Source organism: Gorilla gorilla, chromosome 5 (assembly GCF_029281585.2).
Source record: "Gorilla gorilla gorilla isolate KB3781 chromosome 5, NHGRI_mGorGor1-v2.1_pri, whole genome shotgun sequence".
In the NCBI taxonomy this organism is placed as follows: domain Eukaryota; kingdom Metazoa; phylum Chordata; class Mammalia; order Primates; family Hominidae; genus Gorilla; species Gorilla gorilla.
Window position 1 is genome coordinate 178,960,827 of NC_073229.2, and position 20,252 is coordinate 178,981,078.

The 20,252-nt window shown below is 35.8% G+C and overlaps 1 protein-coding gene across 23 annotated transcripts in view; it reads left to right on the forward strand.

Moving 5' to 3' along the window:
- Positions 1–20,252, forward strand: part of SCAF8 (SR-related CTD associated factor 8) — a 255,439-nt gene that overhangs the window by 59,589 nt on the left and 175,598 nt on the right. For 18 of the 23 annotated variants that reach the window (XR_008680904.2, XR_010134406.1, XR_008680900.2 and 15 more), the window contains 7 exons: positions 1,906–2,036; positions 8,868–9,044; positions 10,444–10,523; positions 12,271–12,388; positions 15,275–15,406; positions 15,894–16,006; positions 17,223–17,416. Coding sequence is in view for 15 of the 23 variants with exons in the window: in XM_004044868.4 (XP_004044916.2) it covers positions 1,906–2,036; positions 8,868–9,044; positions 10,444–10,523; positions 12,271–12,388; positions 15,275–15,406; positions 15,894–16,006; positions 17,223–17,416 (945 nt within the window). In the remaining 8 variants the exon portion in view is untranslated. The remainder of the gene's footprint in view (positions 1–1,905; positions 2,037–8,867; positions 9,045–10,443; positions 10,524–12,270; positions 12,389–15,274; positions 15,407–15,893; positions 16,007–17,222; positions 17,417–20,252) is intronic. The other 5 variants (XM_055391098.2, XM_055391099.2, XM_055391094.2 and 2 more) reach the window with 1 other exon arrangement.

Consider the following 20,252-nt stretch of genomic DNA (forward strand, 5'->3'; position numbering starts at 1 on the left):
CCAGCATTACATAATTGAAAGAAAATATTTGTAGGGAAAAATAAAATTAGATATTATGTTTGTATGTAATTATTTCTAAAATGTAGAAAACGAAAATGAAATTAAAATGAAATTTAATGAAATTAAAATGAAAATGAAATTTTCATTTAATCCACAGAAACATAAATATAATGAACCTTAGAAATTTGGTGTGTCAATTAGATTTTTCCTGATTTAAGTTGTCTGTAACTTCTTATACTTGCATTTGTATCAACTTGGTATTTATAGGATACTAGGGGGACTTAATATTTTTTAAGAAACCCTGAAACAATTATTTAACAAAACCAAAATTTCAAAATCGTGTTCTCTTGAGGCATTTAAATGACTATGATAAAAAATTTTTATCAAAGTAATTTAAAATTTTTTTGAAATTTTTATGAAAAAATTTTTTTCGTAATTTTTTCAAAAATTTTTATGAAAAAATTTATATCATAGTTCCAGCCCTGCACAGTGACTAACACCTGTAATCCTAGCACTTTGGGAGGCCGAGGCAGGCAGATCGCCTGAGGTCAGGAGTTGGAGAGCAGCCTGGCCAATATAGTGAAACCCTGTCTACATTAAAAATAAAAAAATCATCTGGGAGTGGTAGTGGGTGCCTGTAATCCCAATTACTGGGGAGGCTGAGGCAGGAGAATCGCTTGAACCCAGGAGGTGGAGGTTGCAGCGAGGCGAGATCGCACCATTGCACTCCAGCCTGGGCAACAAGAGCAAAACTCTGTCTCAAAAAAAAAAAAAAAAAAAAAATTTTAAATCATAGTTCCAAGAATTAAATTGGTTAGCATTTCATAATTTTGTATGTATTTTGTGTGTGTGTGTGTATGAACAAAAATTGATGTATTGTTTTTTGAGACCTTGCTCTGTCACCCAGGCTGGTGTGCAGTGGTGTGATCATAGCTCACTGCAGCCTCGATCTCCTGGGTTCTAGTGATCCTCCCATCTCAGCCTCCTAAGTAGGTGGGACTACAGGCATGCACTACCATGCCTGGCTAATTTTTTGTTGTTGTTATTGTTGTTAGAGACGGAGTCTTGCTGTGTTGCCCAGGCTGGTCTCAAACTCTAGGGCTCAAGTAGTCCTCCTGCCTTGGGCTCTGAAAGTGTTGGGATTACAGGCATGAACCACCGTACCTGACCCAAACATGGTTTTATATTATGTGTACTTACTATAAAATTTTTTTATTGAAGATTGTATTTTGCATATTTCCTCATGTTACTGAATTTTTGTCTCTAAAGTAAGATTTTTAATGGCTATTAAGTATTGTAGGCTTTAGAAGTACGGTAGTCTCCCCACATCCACAGTTTTGCTTTCCATGATTCCAATTACTTGCAGTCAACCACAGTCTGAAAATAGGTGAGTATAGTACAATAAGATATTTTGACAGATAGGGAAAAAGAGAGACCATATTCACATAACTTTTTTCACAGTGTAGTTTATTATTAGTTAGTGTTGTTAATCTCTTACTGTACCTAATTTATAAGTTAACCTTTATCGTAGGTGTATGTGTACGTACAGAAAAAAACATAGCATATATAGGGTTTGGTGCTAGCTCTGGTTTCAAGCATCCACTGGAGTTCTTGGAACACATCTCCCAAGCATAAGTGGGGACACTATAGTAACTTAGTTAATTGAGGAGGACAAATTTGGACAGATCCTTTTGGGGGGGTGGGGGGTGGGGTGTGTGTGTGTGTGTTTAATGTACCTAATTCTGTAAAGGATTTTAAGTGATTTTTTCAAAGTGGACACAATAAAATAAAAACAATATGCGTGCATGTGTTTTATAAAAGTAATAAAACAAGTTATTCTGCTTTTTCTAGTCTTAGTTACTTACTTACATATTTATTTGGGGGGTGTGATGTTCTTTTTAAAAGGAACTCCTGTGACACCTGTTACTCCGGCCAATGTGGTCCAAGGCTTACCTGATCCGTGGGTATCTCAGATAACAAATACAGATACACTTGCGGCTGTAGCTCAGATCTTGCAAAGTCCTCAAGGCCAGCAGGTGAGCGGTTTTTCTGTTATATCAAGAATAATTTAGAATTTAATATTTTCCTAATGTATTACTTTGTAACATACCACCTAGAGAATATGTGCTTTTTTTAGTTTTATAAAAATGGGACCATTATGTATACTTTGTTACTTGCTTAAGTCATTTAATAGTGCATCATGAATGCTTTCATGTCATTAAAAATTACTTTATAAAAATTTATTCTGTACCAAAATACGGAATTAGCACATAGTTTTGCCAAATATTATTAGGTGCTATCACACTCCAGTAACAAGACAGGAGTCCTATCTTAGAGACCTCCTCCTATCTTAAGGGGGACAGATGGTAAAAAATAGTATGACAAAATTATCGTAGGTAGTGATTAATGACATTAAGAAAGGGTAAATCTATAGTGACTAGATTTGGGGGAAGGGGTCAGGAGTAGAGCGGATAGCCAACAGGAGGTGTATTTGAGGAAGTGACATTTGAATCGAGACATGAAATGGACTAGTCATGGCAGGACAGGAGGATAGGAAATAGAATTGCAAGTATAGAGGTCCTCAGGTGGGAAGCAATGTGGTGTATTGTAGGAATAGAAGAAGGCTTCTGTGGCTAGAACTTCAGGAATAGAGGGAATCACAAAACATGTACGAATTGATTCAGGAATGGGAAGGATTGCTGTCTTTATAATACCAAGTTTTTCCATTGTATCTATACATATACTTTTATTGTTCAAATCTTTTATGTCTCTTAATTAAGCTTTTTAGCTCTTTAAATGTAGATTCTTCAAATTTCTTAGATTTATTTCCATGAATATATTTGAATAGATTGGCTTTTTATAGTCAATACCAGTTTCTCTTAGTTTTCAGCTGATTTTCTTTCATTTTCCGTTATATTATTTGTAACTAATGATAATTCTGTGTCCTCAGTTTAAGTACTTAACATATAGTTTTCTTAATGTATTGCACTAAGTTATGGAAGAGATCATAATAGAAATAATGATAGTGTACTCATTGTTACTTTTTTCAGACTCATATAGAAATACCTCATTTTTGTCCCACTGTGATGTTGCTTTTGTTTCGAGATATGTATTTTTTATGAGGGGCATATTCTCCTTTTTCTAGATGATAGTGTTTTATGGGGTTTTGATTAAAAAATTTATTAGTGAAGATAATAGTATGGTTTTCTGATTACTAGACTTTATTATAATGATTCAGCATTGCAATCCTGTACTCTCTCTCTCTCTCTCTCTCTCTCTCTCTCTCTGTCTCTCTCTTTTTCTGACCCTCAAATTCACGCTATCCTTTGAGGCAGTACATTTAAATATTCTGTAATTTTTGTTTTGCTTTGAAGTGTAAACTATTTCACAACTAGTTTCTATTTGCACCTCTACTGAGATGGGTTCCTCGTTTTTATCACCCTACTCTATTTTCAAATTAGGATTATTGCTTGCTTTGTGAGATCAATTTAGAAACGGTTACCTTTTTCTGTATTCTGTGCAGTACAACCTGAGTGCTCTCTGCCTCTGGAAGGTTTGGATGAACTTAATCAAAAAACCTCTAGGGGCCAGGCACGGTGGCTCACACTTGTAATCCCAGTACTTTGGGAGGCCCATGTAGGTGGATCACTTGAGGCCAGGAGTTGAAGACTAGCCGGGCCAACGTGGTGAAACCTGTCTCTACTAAAAACACAAAAATTAGCTGGGCAACTTGGCACATGCCTGTAATCCCAGCTACTTAGGAGGCTGAGGCAGGAGAATCGCTTGAACCTGAGAAGTGGAGGTTACAGAGAGCCAAGATCACGCCATTGCACTCTAGCCTGGGTGACAGAGTGAGACTCAAAAACAAAAATCTCAAAAAAAAAAAAAAAAAAAAAAAAAAAAGAACCACAAACTCCTCTAGGGTTTGGTGTGTTCTGGGAGATTAATTTTCGATAACATTTTTCAATTCTTTTTTGGTTATTTGTATTCACTTATGCTACCTTTCCTGAATAAATTTTATTAATAAATATTTATGATTAGAAACAATCTGTTTTGTTTTTCATAGTTGTACGTAATTTTTTTAAAAACTAACTTTGGCATGCACATCTGACTTTGTGTTGTGTTTTTTGCTCTAAATTTAGGTTTATTGAAGTTTATGCTTGCTTTTTATTTCTTTCTGTTACTACCCTAGTTCTTCATTTTTAGACTGTTGATGTACTCCTCTAAATAGCTTTTGATCCCTTTGCTGCTTCTCTTTCCTTTTTGATCCATCATTTTAATTCTTTGCAAGATTAGTCTTTATCAGTGATTTTTTTTTTCTTTTGAGACGGAGTCTCGCTGTGTCGCCCAGGCTGTAGTACAGTGGCGCAATCTTGGCTCACTGCAACCTCTGCCTCCCAGTTTCAAGTGATTCTCCTGCCTCAGCCTCCCGAGTAGCTGGGACTATAGGCACCTGCCACCATGCCCAGCTGATTTCTGTATTTTCAGTAGAGACAGGGTTTCACCGTGTTAGCCAGGATGGTCTTGATCTCCTGACCTTGTGATCTGCCTGCCTCTGCCTCCCAAAGTGCTGGGATTACAGGTGTGAGCCACCGTGCCCAGCCTATCAATGATCTTGTATGTTTTAAACTTAAGCTCAGGAACATGCAATAATTACATATTATACATAGAATAAAATCCAACTTTGTGGTATTTAGAGTTATTCTCAGTGTAACCTGTTATATTTTTCTAACATTTTTCATTACTTAGATTACAAAGTTTCATAGATTTCTCTAAATTAACGTAAGTATTCTCTTTGCTTGTGTTGCACTCCCTTTTACTTTATCATCTACTTCTCCAATTTTCATACGTCTCACCCTTCACTATTCAAATCAAACTAAAATTTTTTAGAGTTTGGTGTCTGAAGTCCAGTGATACTGTATCACTTCATTGGTTGTTTTTCATTCACTCAACCTTCAGCAAACATTTACTTTGACCTGCAGTGTTTGAGGCACTGTACCTTGTTCTGGAGTATACAAGACGAGCAAGAAACATTCTCGGGCCTCTGGAAGCCTAAAGTTTAATAATCAAGATTAATTGCACATAAATGTAATTAAATTTAAAATTAATAAGAATCATGGGAGAAGTTTAGAAAAGAAGGGCTTTGGAAATTCAGAACTAGAGATAATACTTTGGCTTGAACAATTGGTTCAGGAAAGTTCTGTTATACAGATGACAATTAAATTTGTTTTTTAAAGGATGAGTAAGAAATGGATGCTAAGGATGAGCTACGTAGACAGAGACAATTGAGAGTAAACAGTGAATTCTGAGTCTTTCAAACAAAACCTGCTCCACCTGCATCTTCATCTCAGTTAATGGAAATGCGATTTTTCCATTTGCTCATACCCAAAAGCTTAAGAGTCATCCTTGATTCCTTTCTTCCCTTTGTTCTTCAGATCCAATCTGTTAAGAAATCCTCTGCCTTCAGGATATATTCTGAATCACTAACTCACCACCTCTATCACTAGTTCCTAGAATCAAGCCACCATCATTTCTTACCTAGTTTATTGCAGAAACCACTTAATGGGGCTTCTACCCTTACCCCAAACAGTCTGTTCTCAATACTGCAGGTAACATGACCCTTTAAATACCTGAGAGTTCATGCAACTCCTCTGCTTAGAATCCTCCAGTGGCTCCCTGTCTCACTCAGAGTAAAAGCCCAAGATGTTTTGTTTGTTTGTTTTTGAGATAGGGTTTTGCTTTGTCACTCAGACTGGAGTGCAGTGGTGCAGTTGTATTTCACTGCATCTTTGAACTCCTGGGCTGAAGCGATCCTCCCACCTCAGCCTCCCAAGTAGCTGGGACTACACCTGTAGCCAGCATGCCTGGTTAATTTTTTATTTTTATTTTATTTTATTATTATTTTTTGAGATGGAGTCTTAGCCTGTCACCCAGGCTGGAGTGAAATGGCGCTGTCTCGGCTCACTGCAACCTCTGCCTCCCGGAGTGATTCTCCTGCCTCAGCCTCCCGAGTAGCTGAGATTGCAGGCACCCGCCACCATGCCGAGCTAATTTTTGTATTTTTAGTAGATACGGGGTTTCACCTTGTTTGCCAGGCTGTTGTCAAACTCCTGACCTCAGGCGATCCCCCCACGTCAGCCTCCCAAAGTGCTGGAATTACAGGCATGAGCCACCGTGCCCGGCCAATTTTTTATTTTTATATAGAGACAGGATGTCACTGTGTTGCCCAGGCTGGTCTCAGACTCCTGGCCTCAAGAAGTCCTTTCACCTGCGCCTCCCAAGTCGATGGAATTACAGGCACAAGCCATCGCACCTGCACTAAAAGCCCAAGTTTCAGCAGTCACTTCATTGGTCCTTGTATGTTCTCAGTTTGACCTATTGTTTCCTTCCCAGCATTTTCTATCACCAGTTCATAGACTTCTCTAACTAATGATAAGACTTGCTTATGTTGCCCACCCCCCACCCTGGTTTTATATTATCCTTTGCTTTGCTTTCTCACCTCTTTCTCCTGTAACTTGTTCCATCCTTTTTGTTGTTTCTTAAATAAACTACCTATAATCCTGCCCCAAGATCTCTGCTTTTGAAGTTTTTTATACTGAAAACCCACTTTCCTCATATATTCATATGGTTTCATCTCTTGTCTTTGTTTAAATGTCACTTTAATAAGGCCTTCAGTGACTATTTATTTATTTATTTATTTAGAGACAGGGTCTTGCTCTGTCACCCAGGCTGGAGTGTAATGGCGCAATCTCGGCTCATTGCAACTTTGGCCTCCCGGGTTCAAGCAATTCTCTTGCCTCAGCCTCCTGAGTAGCTGGGATTACAGGCTTCTGCTACCACACCCAGCTAATTTTTGTATTTTTTAGTAGAGACAAGGTTTCACCTTGTTGGCCAGGCTGGTCTCAAACTCCTGACTTTAAGTGATCCGCCTGCCTCGGCCTTCCAAAGTACTGGGATTATAGACATGAGCCACCGCACCTGGCCGTGACTGCTATTTAAAACTGTAAACTCTACCTGTCATTCTTTACACTCCCGTTCTCTCTCGCCTCTGCTTACTTCCTTCCTTAGCTCTTACTACCTTCTGTTATGTTATGTAATTACTTGGTTTTTTTTCTACCTCTTCCCACTGGAATGTATGCTAAACTAGGGTAAGAATTTTTTGTGGTTGTTGACAGCTGCCTGTCCAATGTCTAGGTTGTAGATGGTGTTCAATATGTTTTTGTGGAATGAATGAATGATGTACAAAAGCATTACAGTGTTGGATATACAAAGGATATTGTAGAGTTGAGTTGTTTGAAGGAAAAGATAGTCTGTGTAAGCTATTAATGACAAAGTTAAATGGCAGACTTAAGTGTGACCTGGGCTGTGAAATCTATAAATGGTGGGCTCAGAAATAAAGGATTCATTTGCTAAGCAATGGGGAATCACCAGGGACTTGTTAATGTTGAAGTCACATGATCTTAACCGTACTTTACATGGATTAGAGAGAGGAGAAGTCTAGAGACAGAATATCTTTCTTTTGGTAGTAGTGGTTTTGGAAAGGAGGGTAATGATTATGAAAAATAGTAAGGTTGTATACTTTCTGAAAATACAATAGAAAACATGGGGTCATTCTAGACTTAAAAATATTTTAAAAAACCGATGTGTACTCTTAGGTTGAATCTATTTTCTACATTTTTGAGACAGTTGGGAAACTGAATATTAGCTGTATATTAGGTGAAATTATAGAATTAGTAATTTTATTTTGTGGTAATATTTTGGAAACAATTCATAAAGCAAGTGTTCTTATTTTAAAAGATGCCTATTAAAATAAATATTTTTGACAGAAGAAACTTTGAAAGGGATAGTACAAACAGAGTCAGTAAGACAGTAATTGATAGACTGCGAAGTCAGAGTAGAGAAAGAAAATTGGATGCTCCAATGGTTTTTTACCTGGGTGACCAAAAGAATAACAGTGCCATGGGAAAAATGGAGATGTCAAAAGGAGCAGTTAAAAAGTGTAAAGGGGAAATACGGTGTTTCTATCATTTTAATAGTTTTATAGAAAATGTTTAGTTGATAGTGAAGTGACTCTAGTTTGTTTCCTAGTGTTACTGTTTTAAGTAGGCATGAAATTACTTTACTGTCATCTTACATAGTTTTTGTGTCCTTTCATCCTAGAAGTTGAACTTCAAGAGTACAGTTGTCTTGGTTATCAGTAGCTTTGCTGTCTTTATTTTTCTCTTTTAAACTAATAATTTTTGGATTTAAATCAGGCTTATAACCAGATTGATTATCATTTATTTCTGGGATGTATATAGGGTTTTCTTATTTATAGAATCTCTTAAAGATCTCACTGTTGTGTCTGTTTTTTAACAGGGGTGGGTACATGGTGGGAACAAGAGTTGCCTTCAACTCTAGATGACACTATTATTAATAACTAGTTGCCAGACTCTACTCTGAGAAACAGATTTCTTAATGACTCTCCAACTTTCAGGAAGTACGTGCTCAGATGGTAATTCTGAATAATAGCAAAAGCTGCTGCTATTTTCAGTACTTGTCCTTTTACTGAGTTTAAAGAGTTAATTGAACAAGGTTGAGAAATTTAGTGAAAAAGGTGTCAGTTTGTGATGAGCGCTTTATCTGGTTGTCACAGATCACTTTATTTTGTTTAAAGTTCGCTGACTTTCCAGAAGTAAGACAAACTTATTAAGGACTGTGTTATATAAGGTACACAGAAAAACTTCAAAAAATTAACTTATTAATAGAGTATATTTTTTTCAAAGAGAGTGTGGAATGATTAATTTTACTGACTAAAAGTTTTAGGTGGCCACTCTTACAGAAAAAACCCAACATCTGTTTTGTAATATATATTTTTTTCTCTCCAGCTTCAACAATTAATACAAACCTTACAGATACAACAACAGAAGCCACAGCCTTCCATTCTGCAGGCCCTAGATGCTGGTCTTGTTGTTCAGTTGCAAGCTCTTACGGCACAACTTACAGCTGCAGCTGCAGCTGCCAACACTCTTACTCCCTTAGAACAGGGAGTCTCCTTTAACAAGGTAGAAATTAAAATATCGGATCAAGTCTATATGAATTATTAAATATTATATACTATCATATGGATTTTAATTCTATAAATAAATTTTATTGTAGACTTTCAATATCTCCTGTACACTGTATAAGACAGTCTGAATTTTACAAAAGGTTCAAACTTCTGAAAAAAATTAAGTAATTAAAAAAATTTTTCTTAGGCCAGGCACAGTGGCTCACACCTATAATCCCCAGCACTTTGGGGGAGCACATGGCAGGCAGATCACTTAAGGCCAGGAGTTTGAGACCAGCCTGGCAAACATGGTGAAACCCCATCTCTATTAAAAATACAAAAATTAGCCAGATGATGCATGCCTGTAATCCCAGCTGCTGGGGAGGCTGAGGAAGGCGAATTGCTTGTACCTGGGAGGTAGAGGTTGCAGTGAGCCAAGATTGAGCAACTGTACTCCAGCCTGGGTGACAGAGAAAGACTCTTGACTCAAAAAAAAAAATTTTTTTTTTGAAACATTTTTGAAACATTTAAAATATTTTCATTTGACTAAAAATAACTAGTCAGTAAAATCTTGTATTCACCACTGAGGCAAGTGATTACTTCCTGAGCTTGTCTGATTTCTTTCACGGGTGCCACATTTTACTGTGATGCTCTGGGTTCTGTAATTTGGACCTGCAAAAATTAAAATTCTTTAATCAATATGTAAAATGTTTAAAGGAAACTTCTCTACAACTAGTCACTATACTGTAACTATAATAAGTTAATGCCTAAATTATTAATAATTAAAGTGTTTCTAAAACTTAAACTCTTTCATGTAAAATTTAGTATGTGATATTCTTAGTATGCTTATTAATTATGGGAGTATCATACTACTTGGAAGTGGTGTTCATATTTTTAAAATTTGTACTTTTTATAGGAAAGTAGATACTGATTTATTGGATTATTACTTAGACTGTTTTGGCCAGCAGCTTCTAAGTCTAATATAGTCTAACACTAAATAGCTAGACCACATAAAAAGCCTTTAAATTGAGCATTCAGAAGAATAACAGCATTCTAAGATGAGAACCATATTAGGAATAGATCCATTGATTATGGCCCTAGATGTTTTATCAAGCTTATTACCATGGAAAAACCACCTAATTATTTTAATTCTTAGTCTTCTGTAAAATTTGAGTATTAGTGTTTATCCTGCCTCTATCATAATTTGTTTTGTTATGTAAGATAATACATATCAAAATGCTTTAAAGAAAAGATCTACTCAAAACACTTTATAATAGTATAAAGTGATACAAAATGTTTATTTACACATTAAATGATAGAGATAACGGAATGCCATTGACATTTAAAATAGCATTTGTAACTTGTATTTGTGTGAAGCACTTTTTAATATGTCTGTTTCTCCTTCTTTCCCCCAGAAGTTGATGGATAGGTTTGATTTTGGGGAAGACTCTGAGCATAGTGAAGAACCCAAAAAGGAAATTCCAGCTTCACAACTGTAAGAATTTTTTCTTTATAGTCATAGTTTTTTTATATTGGGTGGGATGTTGCCATCTGAATTACTAAGTATACTTAGTAAGTTGGGGTTATTATTTCAAGCTGTTGAACCTCTAACATTATACAAAGGTGGTAGAGATATGTCTTGTTGTCTCTTTGTATTATTTTGAGTCTTTTCTCAGATCTTTGCAAATAGACTGTATCAAAGTTACCTATAAGAACATTGATACATACTGGTAAATCTGGTTGTAGTATTTTCCTTATTAGGCTTTAAGTTATTTAACTTAATTGTAAGAGTGGTTGGAATACTAGGAATGAAGCTTGCTTCTAGTGCTTAGAGGCCACTTCTAGAAAGCATATGAAATTGTGGAAACACATCAGCCTAATGAGAATTAAGGATTGGAGTTATGAGGATTTTTTTTTTTTGTAAAGAAATGTGTTGTATGTTTTTATTAAATCAGTTACTTTTTTTTCCGTAAACAATTCTGCAGTGCCCAAGGTTCTGTGAGGGTATGTGAATGGACTAGTAGGCGGAAGATGTTGGAGGAGGCAGGGGTAGAAGTTGGGAGAATGGAAGAAGGATGAATGGTGAAAGACCGTGGGTCTCTTGTTTCAAACAGAAGTTATTAGTTGTATATATTGGGGTAATAAACAAAAACATAATTTTAGAATATGTTAGATACAAATGTATCATTTTAGTAAAATGATTCCCCTTGACAAAATTTAAAAACTAGTATTTTAGATTATGAATTGCAAACTTGCAAGCAGCGTTTGAAATCATGTTGATCAGTGTCCTAAACAATGTAAGAATCTCCTTTAACAGTCCTGATGATACAGTTTATTTATCCAGTATTTTAATGCTTTCTGTCATGAGAAGTTAACTAATTGTTATTATTGTGTGTTCTTTTGTTGAGCTGAATCCTGTTTCCTTTATTTTCTATTAATATACACTGACCCATGTTTTGCTTTCTGAAGCAAGGAATCAAATTTACTCCCCTGTCTTTAGAGATGTAGCTTTTCATTATTTGAAGACAGGTATCATTCTTCCCCTTAGGTTTATTTGCTTCAGATGAAGTACACTTTTTTCCAACTGTTTCAAGACTTCTCACCATCCTGTTTGGCTCTTTTGGGATGCCCTTTTTATTGTTAATGTCTTACCTTGTGGCACCCAGAATCCCAGGTGTATTCCAGGTGTGAATTTCCAAGAATATAGTTAAACTATTATTTTTTCTTATTTAAGCAGTATCTGTCTCTGTTAACATACCTAATAATGTATATGATTTTCTAAAGGAAGAATATTAGTTTTATAAGTTTTATGGTCAATTACAATGGTAGATTTCACACATACTGATTGATAGACTGTTTTTGTATCTCATAGTAAGAGAAGGAGTTAAAGTAACAATGTTTAAATGTTTAAACTTTTTATAAATATTGAGATTTTCTTAATATGCTCTAATGAAAAAGCAGTAATTTATATGTATTTAATAGCCTGAAATGGTAATATCAGATCTTCAGCAGAGCATCTCTGACACGTTATCCATCTATTGATGTACAATTGAAGAATGTATTTTTCTTTTAATATATTAATGTTCTCAAGTATTCTGCTTTGAGTATTAAAATTGCAAAAGAAAACATGCAGTAGAATATGTTTTATTGAATTGACTTTTTTGTTTTCTTTGAATACTCAGTTATTTTCATAGTATCTTTAGTGGGTTTTAAAATATATTTCCACCTGTTTTTCCTTTTAGTTCTCACGTTTCAGAATCTGTGAACAATTCCATTTTTCATCAGATAGCAGAACAACTACAACAGCAAAACCTAGAACATCTCAGACAGCAGCTCTTGGAGCAGCAACAGCCTCAAAAGGTTTATAACCCCATCTTGTGGTCTTTAGAGTTATTACTATTTATATTCTATAAATTGGCATTTTTGTGGGTTGGCTTTTTTTTTTTTAATTGGTCTTAATAGAATATTTTCTCAACTATTTAGCTTTTACCAGCTACTTTATTTCTTTCTAAAGTTTGTTATGGTGATATTTTTTCAACTCTTATAGACCATTTTTTTCAGGACCTTTATGGTTTTTTCTGTAATCGTGTTCTGGTAACTTATGAATGCACATTGTAGAAATTAATTTCAGTGTACTGGAAGCAGAGAACAGGATGGAGGGGGTTTCAGAATTACCACTTAAAACTAAACTTGTTTTTCTCTCTGTTCCCTATCAAGCAAGTTGATGATTATGTTAATGGTGACAATGATGATGGCCATGTAGATTGCTATCTTTAATTTTTAAAACGTATTTGCTGTTAGCATGTAGCAGGAGCTTTATTAGGTATGTGGTAGGCTTGTATACATTTAACCCTTAGGCGATGGGCATTATGACTCCCATTTTATCCCAGAGGAAGTTGAAGCTTGGTGAGATTAAACATCTCATGCAGCAGTGTACAGCTAGTGTTATATATTATCTGACTTAAGATGTGCGGTTATTTTATGCATAGCTAAGAATTTTGGCCAGGCGCGGTGGCTCACGCCTGTAATCCCAGCACTTTGGGAGGCCGAGGCGGGCGGATCACGAGGTCAGGAGATCGAGACCATCCTGGCTAACATGGTGAAACCCCGTCTCTACTAAAAATACAAAAAATTAGCCGGGCGTGGTGGCGGGCGCCTGTAGTCCCAGCTACTCGGGAGGCTGAGGCAGGAGAATGGCGTGAACCCGGGAGGCGGAGCTTGCAGTGAGCTGAGATTGCGCCACTGCACTCCAGCCTGGGCGACAGAGCCAGACTCCGTCTCAAAAAAAAAAAAAAAAAAAAAGAATTTTAAAACATCGATAACTAAATGTAACATCCTTTTGAGTTGTAAGGATCCTTTAAGTTCATCTTATGAATTTGATAATCTTTGACAAAATATTGCACCTTAGAACTGATAAAATATGTTAAGTTGTAGAGCTAGGATTAAATTTATTACAAAGCCTTTTTCTGCTGTATGTGAGAAATGGTTACGCATGTAAACTGTTCAGAATAAAAGTATTAGGAAACCCCCCTCCCTCCCCAGCGTACATCCTAATATTAAAAAAGTTTTGGCATTAATGAGTTTAACAAAAATATCACAAAATATTTTTAAGTATGTGTTACTTGTTAGGCAAATGATACATACAAAGATGAACAGAAATGAGGTTGTGGCATCAGGTAACCTCTTCTCTAATGGAGCACGTACATCTGTATGAACACCTGGCAGAATTCTTTATTTTTGTCATAGAGGTACAGCTGAAGGATTCTAGGAGCATGGAGGGGGGGAACAGTTATTTTAGATGGAAGAGATAGCAAACTTGAGACATTGGGGTCTGAACTTGACTTTTTAATGCAAACAGTAATATAAAATGGATGTTAATGATATTTGCTGCATTGGAACTCATGCCTAGAATTATGAGAATGGAATTTCATACCTTTTTTTGAAGAAACAATTCTGATATAAGTGGCCAGAGTAGGGGCAGTATTTTATGTCAAGCAAATATATCTGCCTGAGAACCCAGAAGTTGAAGATAGAACACAATTAATAACATTTAGATGTTATTTAAAGAAAAAACAAAGTTGTAACTCAAAACAAACAGCTCATCAGTGATATAATAATACAAAAATCACAGAACTGTTAAGAGAGGCAGGAGGTAGTCGTGATGGAAGAATTTATCCAAACAACAGATTTGTTGAGCTATAAATGTAACACTTTGTGAATTGCTTTAGTCATAGTTTCATTTTAGAAGGTTTAGCAGAAGCACTGTAATCCTCGTAGTACTTTAGGTTTTTAATAGTCTCTCTCTTAGCAGAATCAAGTAGTCTTAACAAGCTTGTAATTAACACCATGTTATTGAAGTAAAAATAAACTTGAGAGAGAGGAGTCTGTTGTAAGAATCTCACCTACCAAAAAGAGAGAACTCTGGGCTTAGTTAATTACTCTGTATATCAGTTCCAAAATTTCACAGCTTAGAATAATAAGATCCCTTTGAAAGGAATAGAAGTTCTGAAAAACCTCATTGTTTAAAAATGAATCTAATGAAGAAAAGAGAGTGGTAAAGAAAACTAGAACTGTTTTTATAAGGTAGATAGTATAAAACCTATGTGAGATTTAGAATGCAGATCTCAGCTCACTGCTACCTCCGCCTCTCAGGTTCAAGCAGTTCTCTGCCTCAGCCTCCTGAGTAGCTGGGATTACAGGCATCCGCCACCGTGCCCTCCTAATTTTTCTGTATTTTTAGTAGAGACGGGTTTCACCATCTTGGCCAGGCTGGTCTTGAACTTCTCACCTTGTGATCCACCCGCCTCAGCCTCCCAAAGTACTGGGATTACTGGCGTGAGCCACTGTGCCTGGCCTGTTTTTTCTTTGTAGCATTTTTTATTAATGCCAATTATCAGTGAAAATCTAGATTCATTTAACTGACTGCCATTATGTATTTTTCATGCTATAATTTCTTTATTAGTCCTCTGTAGTTTATATTTTCACAATTGAAAATTTACTTGATTTTACCATTTTAATATTTTAGTCCCTTCCTTTTATGGAGCTGTTCTCTGCTTTTATATAAAAATGAGTTTATACAAATGTTTAATTTTGGATTGATTACTTTATAAATGATTTAACATGGAATTTCTTTTATGTATGGCTCTTGTTTTTAAACATGTAATTGTGATGTTTGCTGTGTTTACATTTTCATTCATAACAAAAGGTATCTCCCAATCTTTGTGTGTTTGTATATGTTCTCAATAGGCCACTCCTCAGGATAGTCAGGAAGGAACATTTGGGTCAGAGCATTCAGCGTCACCATCACAAGGGAGTAGTCAGCAGCATTTTCTTGAACCTGAAGTCAATTTGGATGATTCCATAGATATTCAGCAACAGGTAAAAGTAAATGTTTTTCTGGGTCATAAATTTCTAAAAGTAGCTAAAGAAATCATATAAAATATTTTATACTAGCAGTGCCCTGAATATATTTTTCCCACACTTAAGCTCCACTTTGTAATTGTTTCACCTATTAGGCCAAGCTTGTCCAAGGCCTAAGCATGGCCCCTAAGCCAAGCACATGGCCCAGAACTGCTTTGAATGCAGCCCAACACAAATTTGTAAACTTTCTTAAAACAATATGAGATTTGTTTTTGCGATTTCTTTTTTTTTTTTAAGCTTATCAGCTGTCATTAGTGTTAGTATATTTTACGTGTGGCAAAAGACATTACTTCTTCTAATGGGGCCCAGGGAAGCCAAAAGATTGGACACCCCTGTATTAGGCATTAATGCTCCTATTGTCAATATTTTTAAAAACAGAATTGTCAATGTGTAACTCTGTCTCAACCAGCCTTTTTGTTTGTTTGCTGTTCTTTTGACTTTCAAGGATATGGATATAGATGAAGGGCAAGATGGAGTGGAAGAGGAGGTCTTTGAACAAGAAGCTAAGAAAGTGGCGGTTCGCTCAAGATCAAGAACACATTCACGATCTCGTTCAAGGTTCTACAATGATATTTAATAATAGCCGTGTGTGAACTTTAAAATGTTGGCTTTATTTCTTTGCATCAGGATGAAAGGAAATATTTTCCTTGGGATGACATATTTTTTCACAGTCTCTCGGAAAAAAAGTTATTTCAAAAACAAGATAACCTTTGTTCTGTTTTAATTGGTATATCTGTGGCTATTTATTTCAGTAATTTACATAAGATTGGCAGCCATATCATGAGACAGGATTTTGAATTATATTTTATTTTAGTTAATATTATGATGACACCCAATTTAGAATATTGTTGCCCCTGAACAACAGTTAAGTCAGGCCGTATTTCCTGGATTCCACTCATCTCACAGTGATATCAAAAATGGTTATAAAAATGAAACTACAAAATTTATTTTTATAAACATTAACTGTAATACCAAACCGTTAGGAAACAGTTTTCTTCATGAGCTTAACTTAAAGACATCAGTCTTTAACATTTTTGTATCCTATTTTTTGCATATGAATGCCCCTGAAAATCTGAACAGTAAATGCTGTAAGAGGGGCAGTACGTTTGATGAGTTTTTCAGTCATTTCTTTTTCTTGTCACAAAGTTCTTTATATTTATCTATTGCAAATGAGAGCCTGTCAGTTCAACTTTCTCTAAACCCACCGCGTATCACTGAATTATTTTCCTGAAGCAGTAACAATCTTAATGCTGAAGATATCTTCATTTGTCATTAGCAGCATCTTACTAAGCATTTTGAAGAGAGCTCAATGGCATGTGGTTGACAGGCAAAAAAGAAAGTGTTTCAGTGTCACCTTCTACAAGCACCATAAAATTTTATAAGTTGGAAACTACTAAGCAGAATTATGTAGTGGCCTAATGCTTTGACACTTAAATGGTCTTTTAATTTTCTTTAGTCTTTCATTCCTGTTCTTCTGTTTGAAAAATGAGTTGGAATGCACTAAGAGAAAGTGAGGCCCTTTTTAGAATCTTTTTCCTCTTCATTGTGAATAGTCACCCATACTCAGAATCATTGCCAACTAATATGGACCTAAGCAGCACACGGATTTAAGTAAAATGCATTTTTGAGACTTGATTTTACTTCAGAATATTTTAACATATTGTCACTAAATATAAGACAACTTTTTTGTTATTGTTTTTTCCCTCACTTAGAAGTGACAGATTTGGTAGAAAGAAAACATTGTCATTAGAAGTAAAATGAAAATTTTTTGTAGATCACCAAGAAAACGAAGGTCTAGGTCACGGTCTGGCTCTAGAAAGCGTAAACACAGAAAGCGATCACGCTCCCGCTCAAGAGAAAGAAAGAGGAAATCATCACGGTCGTATTCAAGTGAAAGGAGAGCCAGAGAAAGGGAGAAAGAACGACAGAAAAAGGGATTACCTCCAATTAGATCTAAAACACTAAGTGGTAAGTGACATATATCTGCAACGCTTTGGTTTCAATTAATATTTAAAAAATAGTTATCTGCTACAAAGTCTCTCAGCCAAATTTTATTTTCAGATTAAGTTTAAAAGTGGTTTGGTAAATGAGTAATGTCTCTGGTTTTTGTAACATGATAGAGAAGAGAAGAAAAAGGAAGAACAGATTCCATTCAAATACCAAGGTCATTGAGGGTTGATTTTTTGTTTGTTTGTTTTTCAAATGCAAGTTAGAAAATACGTATTGACTGAAAAGGCAGACTAGGCTGGTATCTGTAGCATGGACACAGTGACTGCTGTCTATAGTATTCTTAGCAATTATGGCCACCAGGTCTGTAGGAATAATTATTAAAGGAAGCATATACTTAGCTATATCTAATTTTTAAAGTAATTATAACGTTAATGGGTTAGCACTACAGGATAATTTCTACTGTACAAACTTTGCATGGTTACATGTTAGTCAATTACGTATGATTAGAACAGATTCGGTAGTGGTGGGGTTTGGTTTTGGAGCAGGTGTGGGGAGGGTTCACTTGGTAGGAATGTTAAGCACAGCAAAATAAGTTTTAATTAGTGCCAAATTCTGCCTAGGGTATTCTTGGTGGGTTATGACTTTTAAGATGAACTAAGAGTTTACATATGGGCAAAGAAGTACATAAAATCGAACAAATTGTCATTCTTTCCAAAGAGCTAAACATTGATTGTGTTATCTAATTTCTGAAGACTTCCACGTAAATTCCCTCTGCCAGGGAGTTAGAAAAATAATTGGTATAATTTGTGCTACTAGAGCGTCTTGGAAACCCAGGCCTATAATAAAAGGCAATAGCCATCTTCTTACTAAGTTTTGGGAGTTCTTGTAGGCCTTGGCTATCTTGCATGAATTTTACCTGGTTGCGAGAGCTAGTGTCAACCTGATAATATTGATTATCCTTGCTCTAGAAGTTTGTTTGTCCCTTAGGGTGAGGGTATACATCTAAACATTTTAGTGCTGGCCGATAAAAGAAATAATGTCAAACGTTTAACCACAAAAATCTCTACTGTGCTTTCTCGCATGATTACCATTAAGACGTTCAGAATTATCTATTTGCCAATATTAGAGTAAGGATTTTATATGGAGTTGCTCTCATTTAATTTCTCACTTAATTTGTCATGTTGTTGATTTCACTGTTTACACAGTTTTTTTTTTTTAAACCATTTAATTTTCTATTTTATTTTCCTTTAAGTTCTGGGATACATGTGCTGAACGTGCAGGTTTGTTACATAGGTACACAGGTGCTATGGTGGTTTGCTGCACCCATCAACCCGTCATCTAAGTTTTTTCTTTTTTTTTAAATTATACTTTAAGTTCTAGGGTACTTGTGTACAAAGTGCAGGTTTGTTACATAGGTATACATGTACCGTGTTGGTTTGCTGCACACATCAACTTGTCATTTACATTAGGTATTTCTCCTAATGCTACCCTTCCCCCATCCCCCCACCCCCCTGACAGACCCCAGTGTGTGATGTTCCCCGCCCTGTGTCCAAGTGTTCTCATTGTTCAATTCTCACCTATGAGTGAGAACATGTAGTGTTTGGTTTTCTGTCCTTGTGATAGTTTGCTGAGAATGGTGGTTTCCAGCTTCATCCATGTGCCTGCAAAGGACATGAACTCATCCTTTTTTATGGCTGCATAGTATTCCATAGTGTATATGTGCCACATTTTCTTAATCCAGTCTATCATTGATGGACATTTGGATTGGTTCCAAATCTTTGCTACTGTGAGTAGTGCCGCAGTAAATACGTGTGCTGTTTACATAGTTTTTAACTGTGGAATTTATTTTTTATTTCTGTTTTATTTTCATGGGCACAACAAACAGCAAAAAAGAAAATAAAAAGCACGTGAATAAAAAACGCATAACCAAATACAGGCATACCTTGTTTTATTGCACTTCACTCCATTGTGCTTTGAAGATACTTCCTTTTTTTTTTTTTTTTTAAATAGATTGAAGGGTTGTGACCACCCTATGTTGAGTATCTCTCTTGGCACTATTTTTCCAATAGCAGGTGCCTACTTTGTCTCTATGTCAGCATTGTTTTTTTTTTTTTTCAATAAAGTATTTTAAAATTAGGGTATGTACATTTTTGTTTTTAGACATAATGCTATTGCACACTTAATAGGTTACAGTGTAGTGTAAACATATCTTTTGTATGCACTGGGAAGAACAATTTATGTGACTTAACCTTATTGTGATATCTGCTTTATTGTGGTGGTCTGGAACCAAAGTTGCAGTAGCTCCAAGGTATGCCTATACAGTGAAAAATAATCTGATTGTTTACCTCACAACTCTCCTTATTCAAAAGCAGTATCAATTTCCTGTGGTTTGTATTCTTTCTTAACACATTTTAAACATATGGTAGTGTTTTCATACGATTTATTGGTCTTTAGCATGGATTTTAGAGCACAAGGTTTTCGTGAATAGTCTAGGGGATATAAAGCACCAGTGAATAATAACATTCCAGGAATCAAGTGTCCCTTCTGCATGGGATGACAAGAATCATTAATGCTTTCTGGGGAAAATAATGGAGTTTCCTATGGGAAAAATGTGTAGAGAGATAATATTGAAAGAGATGGGAAATATAGAACAGAGTTCAGGGAGATTAAGGCAGCTGGAATATGCAGAACCAGTAATAAAGAGGAAAAAGAGAATGCCAGGTGCAGCGGCTCACACCTGTAATCCAAGCTACTTTGGGAGGCCCAGGCCAGCAGATTGTTTGAGGAGGCCAGGAGTTTAAGACCAGCCTGAGCAACAAAGTGAGATGCCATCACTACCGCCAAAAAAAAAAAA